The sequence below is a fragment of the Ambystoma mexicanum genome, chromosome 3q, assembly GCF_040938575.1.
Source record: "Ambystoma mexicanum isolate Mex_15411 chromosome 3q, UKY_AmexF1_1, whole genome shotgun sequence".
Classification (NCBI taxonomy): domain Eukaryota; kingdom Metazoa; phylum Chordata; class Amphibia; order Caudata; family Ambystomatidae; genus Ambystoma; species Ambystoma mexicanum.
In genome coordinates, this window is record NC_090926.1 from 250,034,026 (window position 1) to 250,046,421 (window position 12,396).

The 12,396-nt window shown below is 50.0% G+C and overlaps 1 protein-coding gene across 2 annotated transcripts in view; it reads left to right on the forward strand.

Moving 5' to 3' along the window:
- The first annotated feature begins 357 nt into the window (after window positions 1-357).
- ASIC1 (acid sensing ion channel subunit 1) overlaps window positions 358-12,396 on the forward strand; it is a 601,299-nt gene continuing 589,260 nt past the window's right edge. Inside the window, exons 1-2 of one of the 2 annotated variants that reach the window (XM_069653671.1) lie at window positions 358-1,561; window positions 6,458-6,851. In XM_069653671.1, coding sequence (XP_069509772.1) covers window positions 6,487-6,851 — 365 coding nt within the window. In that variant the 5' untranslated portion in view covers window positions 358-1,561; window positions 6,458-6,486. The remainder of the gene's footprint in view (window positions 1,562-6,457; window positions 6,852-12,396) is intronic. The other variant, XM_069653672.1, reaches the window with a different exon arrangement.

Genomic DNA, 12,396 nt, shown 5'->3' on the forward strand with positions numbered 1-12,396 from the left:
ACAGCGGTATCTCCTTCTCCTTGGTACCCTTCCAGCGGTATCTCCTTCTCCTTGGTACCCTTCCAGCGGTATCTCCTTCTCCGTTGGACCCTTACAGTGGTATCTCCTTCTCCTTGGTACCCTTGCATCAGTAACTCTTTCTCAGGGTATGTGCCTTGACCCGTTTAGCGGCACCAGCAGGATCCGATCCTACCAGAGCCCCCCTCCAGCATCCCGCGTCCTATCAGTGACACCCTTCCTGCATCCTTTCAGGGGTACCTCCGCCCTCTAATCGCCATGCCAGCGCAAGCTACCTCCAGTATTTTGGCAACTCCTAACGCTCCCCTCTAGTGGAGTAGATTGCCTGTCCCGGGGGTTCCGAGCCCCCACCATAGAGGCTGAGCCGCTGTGGCAGTCTGTACTGGGAGGCGGCAGGTGCAGCTGAGAGGGGACCGCCGTGGACACCACAGACCGCTGAGCCAGAGAGCGGGAGGAGGAGTGCGCACACACACACACACACACACGCACGGAGGGACGGACGATCCACATGCTCCCAGCATCACTGTTCAGCAGGGAACCAGCAGTACCTCCAGCGCCGCCACGTCCAGACAGCGGCGCCAGCAGCCTCACATCACCAGTTTCCAGAAATTATACAAGAAATCCTCTATTGGCTGAAGCTGGGTGGACTCCCCGGACCTCCGCGCAGTGGCGCTCCGAAGGGGCCTCGGCGGAGTGCGGCTCGTAAAGGGGAATCCATAACAGGGCAGGACAGAATCCTTCCGGGGTACCGCCAGCATCTCAGAGAATCCTCCTGGGGTACCGCCAGCCTCTCGCCGCATCCTTCCAAGGAACCTCCGGAGTCGCGGCATCCTTGCAGTGTCCCCTCCAGCATCCGTCCGCGCTCCCTCTGGCATCCCAGAGCAGCCTTCCACGGTGCCACAAGCATCGCATCGCATCGCAGCCTTTGGCAGCGGCACCTCCAGTGTCTGTCTAATCCTGGCCTCGCAGAGCACCCTTCCTCCGGGCCGCCATCATCTCAGCATCCTTTCACGGCACGCAGCATTTTTACTGTGGCATCGCCAAGATCTTAGCATTGTGATACCTCCTGTATCCTTGCAGGGCGACCTCCAGCAGTATGGCATCCTGACTGAAGCAGGCACCCGCCATCCGTTCCGAGGATCTCTGCGCCCGCCGAGCTACACGCCAGGTTGCACCATGCACCCCTGCAGATAGCTAAGCCCTGCGTGACACCCAGGCGTTAGAAGGGCGCACCCTCGGGTTGAGCCAGCAGTGCACATCGCCTGGCGAAGCCGCCTTTCCGTCTGGGGAGAGGGCTGCACCGTGACTTATTTTTGCTGCTCCCGCCCCACCCCCCACCCACGGTTCGATGTCTCCCTGGCGGGAGGGCGCGCCGAGGATCCTGCCGGCAGCGTCGAGCCCCCTGAGCCGCCAGTCCGCTCTGTTCCTCGCCGCCCGCGAGCCTCGGCGGCAGCAGTAGGGCGCTGGTGGTGAGCCCGTCCCGTACCCCGTGCGCCCGCGTCGGCGAGTGTGGGAGTCCCGGCTGCAGCGGCCCTGCCCACAGGTGAGGGGACTGATCGGCCGCTAGGTGTGTGTGGTACGGTATGAGAGTATGTGGGCTTATTTAGGTGGCGCTGTGTGCCCCTTTATATGAGAGTTACCTTGTGTTTCTCGGTGTGCATTGCCCGAGTGTGTCGCCGTGTGCTTGTATCTCTGTGCCTGCCTGTGTGTATGTACTCGTGTGCTTGCATGTTTGTTCATTTGAGTGTGTCATTGCGCAGATATCTGTACCAGTAGATGTGTGGGTATGTCTGTGTCACACATTATGTGTAATATGGTTATGAGTGCCTCTGCGTGTAAGTCATTGAGTCATGCAGGTTGTCTGTCTGCGTTACTGTGTGTTCGTGTATCTGAGCGTGTGGTGTCCCGGGGTGTGTAGTTCCGCTTGCTATTTGCGTGCTTGTCATCTTCGTCACCATGTGCGTGCGGATGTGTGTAAGAGATGCGCACACTCAGGGTTGCAATATGACCACTTTGCAACCCGAGGCGTGTGTATCTCTTTGCACCAGGGAGTGTGTCTAGGTGTGCATCTGTTTGCCGGTAGGCGTGCTTGTGCCTGTGTGTCACTGGGTATTTGTCTAGATCTGCATCTTCTTCTGTGACTGTGGGCGTGCTTCTGTGTGCGTGTGCGTGTGCGTGGAGATGGATGAATAGCTGTGCATCGGTATATGACAATCTGTGTATCGCTCCATGTATCTATGAGTGTGTATCTGTGTAGTTGTTGGCTCCTGTAAGTTGTGTCTGTGTCCGTGTCTCCATCTCTGTGTGTCACTATTTATATTGCAGTGTATATACTTCGCGTGTCACTGTGTGTGTGGGCGGGCATCTATTGGTGACTTTGTGTGGGGATGTTTGTGCATCTCTGCATGTCTATGCTTGTGTACCTCGTTGTCACTGTGTAGATGTATGACTGTGCACATAGGTGTGTGTGCGTGTGTGCGTGCGCACTCACGTGTGACTGTTTCTACGCGGGTCACCCTATGAGTTGTGTGTATTGCTGTGTGTTCCTCTTTATGTGTGTGTGTGTGTGTGTGTCCGGATGCAGGGCGGTGAGGCACGAGGGCTGTCTGTATTTGCCAGGTTGAGAAGGCAGCACGTGCAGTAACTCTTTGGTGCCTCGCTGGGGGGAGTTAGGTGAGTAGAGCGGTGGACAGGTGGAAACATCACCTTTTGTAACACACAGGAGATCACAAAGCTTGAAGAAAGGAGGTCGACTCAATCCCTTTGAGTTGGCCCATCAAGTGCGGGTTCGCACCACTCTGTGGTTCTTTGTAGGTTATTTTGTGTTTCGTGTGTCACATGGAACGCTGTGAGCCATTGGCCGGGCAGTGTCTTTGGGTTGGTAGCATGACTCAAACACTTTGGGTTAGTGCACGAGGCAATAGTTTATCTTCGGATGTGTGCCTATGTTTGTGTATTGGGGCACAGCTTGTGAAAGGAGATTGTGAGGGAATAATGTCTCCAAGCTTTGGGTTAATACAGGAGGAGGTGATGCAGTCGTTCATGCCACAGGCTGCGCAGTGCCCACGGTGCAGCCCAGGACGAGCAATGCTCACTGCATGGCTGGGAAGTTGGGACCTACCTGGGCTCCTCGTCCTACCATCATATCCACAGGGCCAAAGTGTATAGCTCAGGTTTTAGGGCAGGAAACCTGCGCCCTCTGTGTCTCCAGTACTTCACCCAATCTCCGCTCCTACACCCGCGGGCTACGCGTAACCCCAGGCCTTGGCAACAAGCCATTAACCTGCTGATATGTGAGCGTTTTGCTTGTAGTTTACACTCAAACGCAGAAGCACGCTGGACCCATCCCTTACCAAAATGGCTTTATAATATAAAAATTTATAATATAAACAGAGAGGATCTCCAAATGCCTAGGGGGCACAATGGAGCAAAAAGCTAACATATAACAAAAGACGTTCACGTATGACAAAAGTTATAGGATGGTTTAGGAAGCTATCAGTGCATGTTCAACTGGTAGCTAAAACAGAATAAATCATTCAGTTTGACATATGCACTAAACCACCTGTCATACTAAACCTCAGATGTGCCTATTGTTGATAGCACATATCACAAAAAACTCAAAAACATATATAGAAAAATATATATTTATTTATTTATGAAAGTAAACATGAATATAGCCACTTGTTGGCTTCATTAATGAGGAAAATGTACACAAGTAGGTAAACATATAAAAAAACAAATCTTCAAATATGTACAAAATACATTCCGTTTTTATGGGAAAGGGAAAGGTAGAGGGGAGACGGGTAAGTAGAGAAGAAGAAAACAGCAGAAGCAATACGTTTTAACAGAAAGCACTTGTTCTGATAGAAGTCTATATCTATCCATACAGTTACGAACTCAGTTAAGTACGCCTTCCGCTGGTAAGCGTGAGTGGCTGCGTCCTCTGGTCAAAGGTACATGTGCACCTATGCCAAGGGCGTGGCAAAGTTGGCGTTTCGGTGGTGTGAAGACCGATAAAGACCACCTTGTTCAGGAGATTCAATCTTAAAAGTTGGCGTTTCCGTGGTGTGAAGACAGAGACACCTTCATCAGGAGATTCGATCTTAAATTCAGCCCCTACAAATACAATCAAATGTCATCCCATTATGTTGTATTATCTCAAAAAACATTTTTAAATTCAATTAGAGGTATTAGCACGAAAGGTGATTTGGGAGCACCAGAAAATGGTGTGAAACACCAGGAAACCATCCCTTTAGGTTGGCAGGCGGACCCCAGCCATCTCCCTCCTATGTCCCATAGCCAAAAGTGAGGTGGAAGGAAAGCCACCTAATTATGCAAAGCCTGTAAGCACCGTGCAAAAGTGGGAAAAAAATACCAGAGGGAAAGGAATGATAGATGAATAGTAAATAAAGAAGATATAATGAAAATAAATATAGAACTAAATGTGAATATAAATGTAGACACCCATATTTAGTGATTAAGGAGAATAGCTCCCATCACCACTAGCAGGTAAATTGAGTCCATCCCTAAAGTAATTCTATAGATGCCTCCTAGACAGGCATTCTGAAGTCATGAAACAGATCACCATGAACGGTTCACTCAGGTTTATGGGTACCGTCTCTGAGGTATGCACACACATCTAAAACAAAATGTATGTCATGAGAGAGTGGCAAACATTTCCTATTAATCAATTGAGAGTGTCAAATAATGTGTATTAACTGAAGTGAACAAACCTGCCGTCGGCAGTGGAGTTGTGGCGGCGGGGGTGCTGTTGGAGTCCGGCACTGATTAAGGAGAGAACAGGGTGTCTCAAAAACAAATGTAGCTGTCTCTGTGCACGATCTTCGCAATTGCTAGGGGAACAGATGAATAAACTTTTACGATCGACGGGTGCAACGGTAAAGTCCATACTAGCTGAGTGCATGTACTGGGTGGTGCCTCCGAGCCAAGTAAAACGTCTGGACTTCCGGGGGCGTGGCTATTGCTACATTTAAGGTGCATAGAAAGAGGACTGGGGTTATTGCTCCCCCGGGCAGCTCAATGCAAACACAGCCTCCATAGGTTACATGTGTCTACAGAGAGGGCTCATGTCAATGGACCCCAGGCGGCTCCAAAATACAATGGGGCACCGTGGGTTGCATCATACTTGAATGTCCTGAAAGGGAGTTAGGAAAAAACAGAAATAGGACAAATCAAAAAGGATGAAAAAAGATCCTTTTTGTATAATCAATATGAATGAATATAAAAATATAATAAATAAAACAATACAAAAAGGATGAACAAAAGAGCAAAGCTGCATGGAACATCCTTGTAAAGTCGCATTTAGCAGGAAATAATCTCTCCTTATGCTATAATGCATTGAGAGCGGCCCCAGATCAAACACAGATTGAAGTGTATGGGGCATAGAAGTTATTGGGGGAAGTAGATTAGAAGGGGAAAACATTCTAACCAATACTTAACACCAAGCTGGGGATACGTCATTAAGGCCATGTTCAATCGTGTCCAGTGCAAAAATCAAGCGTGCCTCCTTGTTAGCTAATGTCTGAAGTGGGTTAGAAGCATCTTAACCACGTCAATCACCCACCAACGTAGATCTTCAGTTGTGTGGCCATATTCCATAAAATGGCTTACTAGGGGTGAGTTGATAGCTTTACAGCAGATCCGGGAGCGATGCTCCGTGATACGTGTATCGACCGGCCATGTGGTTTTGCCTATGTACTTGAGCCCGCAAGGGCACTCAATGCAGTAGATCACCCATGGTGTCTTACAGTTTGAGTGATGACGTATTTCCCAAGTTTTGCCATGTATGGGGAACATTTTGATTTTGACAGCAAATTTACAAATTGAACAGGTACCACTTGGAAAGTGCCCCGTCAGAGGACGTAGATCCCAGCTTGATGTATTGGATCTTGAAGATTTGCTTTGGGTGGAAGCATGGACCAATTGGTCCTTTAAGTTCCTCTGTCTTTTCATTGCAAATATCGGCAGTGGTTCTTCCGGTAGAGAAAGTTGCGCCACAGACCAATGTTTTTTGATTAAAAAAGTGTGTGGGCTATACGTAAGGGCACACACTAGTTTATCGTGTGGTGCCAAATCCTTGGGTTGTAGCAGAATGTCACAGGGGGTAAATCTTGCCCGTTTGTATGAATTTGTAACCAGTTTATTAGGATAGCCACGCTGTTGGCATTTAGTAGTAAGGATCCGTGCATGGTGATCATAGTCCAATATGTATGTGCAGTTTCTCCTTAATCTTACCAAAATGGCTCCCATCAAGTGCCATGTCACAGATTGCCCTATGCTAGTCCTTCATTGACTCTCCTCTTTCCCTTTTCAGGGTGAGGTGCACCCAGGCTATTCTTGGTTTACACTGTACCCTCCTGGTAATCTGTACAATGAAGCCTGTAATGATATCTCACCCCTCTCTTCTTTGTGCCCACAGGTGAGCCGATCTTGGGTCTGCAGAGGACCATGATGGACCTGAAGGTGGAAGAGCCGGAGGTGGACAACGAGGAACCGATCAGCCTCCAGGCCTTCGCTAGTGGCTCCACGCTCCATGGCCTGGCCCACATCTTCTCGTACGAGCGCGTCTTCTTCAAGAGGTTCATCTGGGTGCTGTGCTTCTTGGGTTCCTTAGTCCTGCTGGTCTTTGCCTGCACTGAGAGGATTCAGTACTACTTCCAGTACCCCCACCTCACCAAGCTGGATGAGGTCATGTCGCAGAAGATGGTCTTCCCCGCCATTACCTTCTGCAACCTCAACGAGTTCCGCTTCAGCCAAGTGACCAGGAACGACCTGTACCACGCCGGGGAGCTTTTGACGTTGCTCAACAACAGGTGAGGGCCTCGGATGCATGAGTTGCTAGTGTGGAGAATGTGAGGGTCTGGCATTGTGAGGCACTCGCTAGCCTGTGTGAGCAAAAGTGACGTGTGAGGCACAAGGGATATCTGAGACAATACTTTGATGTGAGGCACTGGCTATCCTGATTTGTGGGGAAATTGCTCTTACAGGAATGTAAACTACAAGCCCTACAGCTACCTGCACAGACACAACGTAGCACTTTGAGGCCAGAGCAGCGGAAATTGGGTGCTGATTTAATATGGCTTATCTTAAGGCAGTGATACCATGCTGCAGCACTAAACTGCTTGGTACTGTGGGGTGAGCTGGTCCCACAAAGTACACAGAGTTTTAAATACCAAAACGTTGCTCTAGTGCAGCTCCTTCGCCCTCATTATGTGAGAGTGCACTAAACTAGTCCTCCTGTCTGGCCCGCAAGAAGTGCCATAGAAAACCAATGGAAACATTGCTGTAAAGGAAGTCATGGGAGGCACTCTTAGCTGCTAGGCCAGGTGTTAGCAGTGCAGCTAGGAAGGTGCTGGAAACGCACAGACATATGGCTTCACCTGGAGAACAGGCAGTCTTGAGGCTTGTAAGTTATTTTCTTGACGACGAGTGCAAGGAAACATGCTGTCATGTATGCAAGTGCTTTTTTAAGCATTTCTCGCCTCAGACATGTCTTTAAGTAGAGGACATGCTTCTTTGGTGGATATTTTTACGTTGAATAACTAAACTGCAACTAAAATGTATTAAAGATCCAAATTAGTTCATTCTACGGAACCTTCTGGGCTGGTTACTCATTAACCTGTACCCCCTGCCTGTAACCCTGTGTATCTCCTCTTTCCATACGCTTTCATCTGAACCCATAATATTACATTTTTCTAACTGCATCAATATAATGGTACCCTATTTCTGTATCCGTGACAACCTGGTTATCTCTGGTCGGGGCCCTTGCCTGGTTGACCTCCTTTCTCACTGATCGATCCTCCCAGGTCCATCTTGGGTCTTTCCTCTCTTCTCTCTCTCTTTACTTGTGGTGTTCCTCAGGGTTCTAACCTCTTTCACTGGTGCTCTAACCACTACATAGCACCTCTGGCCCACCGCATCTCTACCTTCATCTCTAACTTTCAGGGTTATGCAGATAACACCAAGCTCTCTTTCAGGCTCCCCTCAGCCTATTCTGCTACTTCTCTCATACCAGACTGTCCGCAATTCAGGAATGGTGTGCCTCCAACAATCTCTGCCTTAATTCCAGTAAGACTGAGATCCTCCTCATTGGGACACCTGCTCCCGCCTTCCTTCTCTCACTCTGACCACCCACCCTGGGCCCGCTACCTGCTCCTTCCTGTGAGGCTAAGAACCCTTGTGTCATCTTTGACTCCACCCTCTCCTTCTCTCCTCACATCTCTGATGTCTCTAAGAAGTCACACTAACATTCCAAGATGGCCGTGCCTATTGCTTGCACTGGAGAGCTGGGCATGGTGCTGCTGGGGGTAAGGGATTGGCTAAAGCCCTACTCATCTGGGCCAATGGAAAGGCCGGCAGGCTTGACCGGCCCTCCTCACAAGGCCCGATCCTGGCCCCTTCTTCTCACACTTTCCTTCATGATTTCCTTTCTTGGATGCAGCTGCCTGAGCGGCTGCGGCTCTTTTCTCCCCCGTGCTTCTGATTTCTAGTGCATACATAGCACAGACACCAGAAAGGTAAGCCCCACATTTCTGGGCTGCCACAAAGCGGCGCGCAATGGCGCATTTGAATGGAACTTTAATTTTGCTATGACTTTGCCTGCATAGGCACACTTACCATGCTGAAGTCCTTCACATTTGTGAGCATGTTTATTGCCCTGTTCTAATTGCAATGCTGTGTGTCTACTTTGTGTTGAATTCCGCCATTCGAAGATGGCCGTGTCTATTTCCTACACTGGAGTGCTGGGCATGGTGCTGCTGGGGGTCTGGGATTGGCTGTAGCCCTGCTCATCTGGGCCAATGGGAAGGCTGGCAGGCTTGGCCAGCCCTCCTCACAAGGCCCAATTCTAAGGCCCTGCCTACCCCTGTCCACCACAGTACGCCACCGGCCCCCGCTGATCGCCTGTGTGTGCATGAACCCCCCAACAACCCCTCTGGTCGCACCTACCCTCTCCCATGCATTACCCGTTGTCACCACCCGTTTATACGGGTTGGCGCTCCTGTTTTATGCCACCATTTTTGACCACATGCATTACCTTGCTGTTGCCACCCTTTAAGATGGGGTTGGCGCTCATGTTTTATGCCTTCAATTTTTGATCACATGCATTACCTTGTTGTTGCCACCCTTTAAGATGGGGTTGGCACTCATGTTTTATGCCACCAATTTCGATCACATGCATTACCTTGTTGCTGCCACCCTTTAAGATGGGGTTGGTGCTCATGTTTTTATGCCACCTAGTCTAACCATATACACTACCTGTTATGCCACCCTTTAAGATGGGGGTTGACGCTCATGTTTTATGCCACCAATGTTGACCCAGGCATTACTTGTTGTTGCCACCCTTTAAGATGGGGTTGACGCTCTTGTTTTATGCCACCAATTTGACTATATGCATCACCTGTTGTTGCCACCCTTCAATGTTTTGCTACCGATTTCACCACATGCACTTATGTAACCAAGCAAGTATTCTTAACAGCGCCACGATGCCCGAGGGCAGTTGTGCGCTTTACAAATGGAAATAAATAAATAAATAAATAAATCAGATGCACCTTCTCAGAGGTATTCTTCCTTTTCTCACTTTCCCCCAGAAGCTCACTGTCTCCAGAGCCCTGGTCCTCTCTAAGCTGCACTATTGAAACAGCCTCCTTCTAAATCTGCCTGCCTCTACTCTTCGCCTTTTACAATTTATCCAGAACAGAACTGCAAGAATTGTCCTTGTCCTCGAGCCCAGGGATCATATCTTTCCACCCCTGAAATCTCTCCACTGACTCCCTGTGGCTGTGAGGATCGAGTTCAAGACCCTCTGCATCGTCCACACGGCTTTCTTGGGCCGGGGAACACACTACAACCAACGTTCTCTTCCTAAGCATCTTCCTTCTTGAGCCCTGCGCTCATCCCCCTCCAACTCTCTGAGGGTCAGACACTTCTCCAGGCAGTCCCTCTGGAACAGCCTCACTGCCTCTCACAAATTTGAACAGGACCACTTAAGGATGCAAAGCAACCCAAGACCTTCCTTTTCGCTTCCGCTTTCTCTCTTCCTCTCCCTTGCTGATGTCCCTGTCCGCTGTGCATACTTGTTTACCTGGCCACCCACTGAACTTACAGGAGCAGGCTCCTGCACGACCAGTTGCCCTTGCACTGTCTCCAGGCCCTCAACCACTTAAGGGACTGTATCTGCAACCCTACAGTCCCCTGACTCTCTGCACTTATGAGCCACCTCCAGCAGGACTTTCGAGTTACTTTGCACTCTCCCCTGCCCCCTGGCACTACTCACCTTTCCACCCCCGCCCACTGCACTTGCACGATCTGAATAACACAAGGCCTAGTTGTTTTGTCCTCCTTCTGTCCTTGTCATGATGCCTACCCCCGGAGCACCAGGCCAGGCCCAGCACCCCCGGAAGCAGGCATCATGCCCTCCGGTAAAAGCCCAGCGGCCCCTTATAGGGGCTCTTTGGACTCAGTCCTGGCGCCTTTGGCGCCAGGCTCATGTTGGACATCAGTCCTGGCGCCATAGGCGCCAGGCTCATAAAGGGAGGTGTTTTGTGCACTTACCTGATGCAGACCATGCTGCACGCTTCAGGCCTCCCTGAGACCTGAAAGGGACTATTTTTTCATAGGGACTATTTTTTCACTCGGGCGTGGCCAGGGAAGGATACATACCTAGTTGGGGAAGGAAACATACCTGGGACTTCTTTGGAGGCTATTTAAGCCACGCCCAGACAGCAGCTCATGCTTCGCGTTGTTCTGCTTCCTGCAGCTTAACGCTCACCGTGTCTGCTCCTGCTCCTGGACTCCAGCCACGCCCGCCTCGAACCTGGAAGACCTGCAAGGAAGGAAGAGAAGAGAAAAGTGAAAACCAAGGACTATTTCAAACTTCTTACCTGCATCCGGAATCTTCTCGCCAGCATCCCTGAAGAAAGACTTCCATTTAAAAACATTGCGTTGCTCGCTGCAGCGCCACGCTTCCCTCACCTGTCCTCGAGACATCTCCTGGCTCCATCGCGGCTGTCAGCATCGGACGCCGCATCTCTGCACCTAGAGGAGAGAGGAAGAAACAAAAGGTGAGCAGAAGGAACACAGAAGGAAAGCCTGATTAACAGCCATAATACTTACTGCCTTTTCTTCCACATTTCGGGTCGGCGCCGCCCCGTTGGCAGGTACCGTACCCCGGCCCCTATGGGGAAAGGACAAGAGACATTTCTGGGGAATGATAAGGACATTTAGAGGGATCGCCCTCATCACTACTCACCTCGGCAGTTTAACCCCTCGACGAATTGCCTTCATTCTTCACCTGAAATAAAGGACAGATCACAGGTTAGAAAGACAACATAAAGGGGGCCTCACTTGAACTTTGAACTTTCATACTTACGGCGCATCGCTCAGGAAAGTCAAGTGGATTTTGCCAGCGCCATTCTGAAGACCAGTGAAGTAACTGGACGAACACGCGCCCCTGCACCAGAAGCAGGATGGAGAGTTCATCCTTCCAAACCATAAGGTGAGCTTCAACCGGGGTTTGGAGGAAGTTAGAGAGGAACGAAGGGGGAAGGGGGGAAAGGGGGAAGCTAGCACACTATTCTGCAGACTGTTAATCCCCTTTCTCATCTGCAGAAGGATATTCCTACGGGCCAGGCAAGCACGATTTGGAGGTCCTGTCCAATCGGTGTTCCGGGTCCTGCGCATCACGCTAGAAGAGGCCACAGCAATCCAGACTAGACCAGCGCCCCCGTGGGAACCAGATGAGCGTTAAAGTCCTCCCTTCCTTGTCCTGTCGTGCCTAGAAATACTTGTGTACAGGCGTCTTATAAATGACTTATCATGGTGCCTAGCTCGGTTTGCACCATGTAAAACCCTGACACACTGATGCTACAGATGAGCACAGAGCCCACCTCATCTTACAGTTGCAACATCTCTGACAGGAGTTCAAGTGCTTATAAAGAATACAAAAATAACAACATAGGGCACACAGGAAAGAAAAAGTGACAGAGAAATAAGACCAACTGAGACGAAGCAGCTGACAGAAGGTTCAGGGGATTGGCAAACATTCCTGAAAACTGGAAGGGGGCTGGTGGATTAGAAGCAAGGCATTGAACAGTAGAAAGACAAGAAGAGCTTACAGAGTTCCAACAGTACCTTCTCTACCATCAACTGAGGAAGTTTAAGTTCACAGGAGATGTCTGAAATGGTGACACCAGTCGAGAGCCAGAAGCAGGGTAGGACATGGGCCAGAAGAAGACAGGGCTGCATTCTGGCAGAGTTTGTACTGCCGTAGAACTGCTCTGTCCCGAGGCCCAAATCCGCCAGGTTAGGCTTACTGTTCAGTCCCAAAGATCTGCTCTCAAGACAGGGCCATGGATTTCT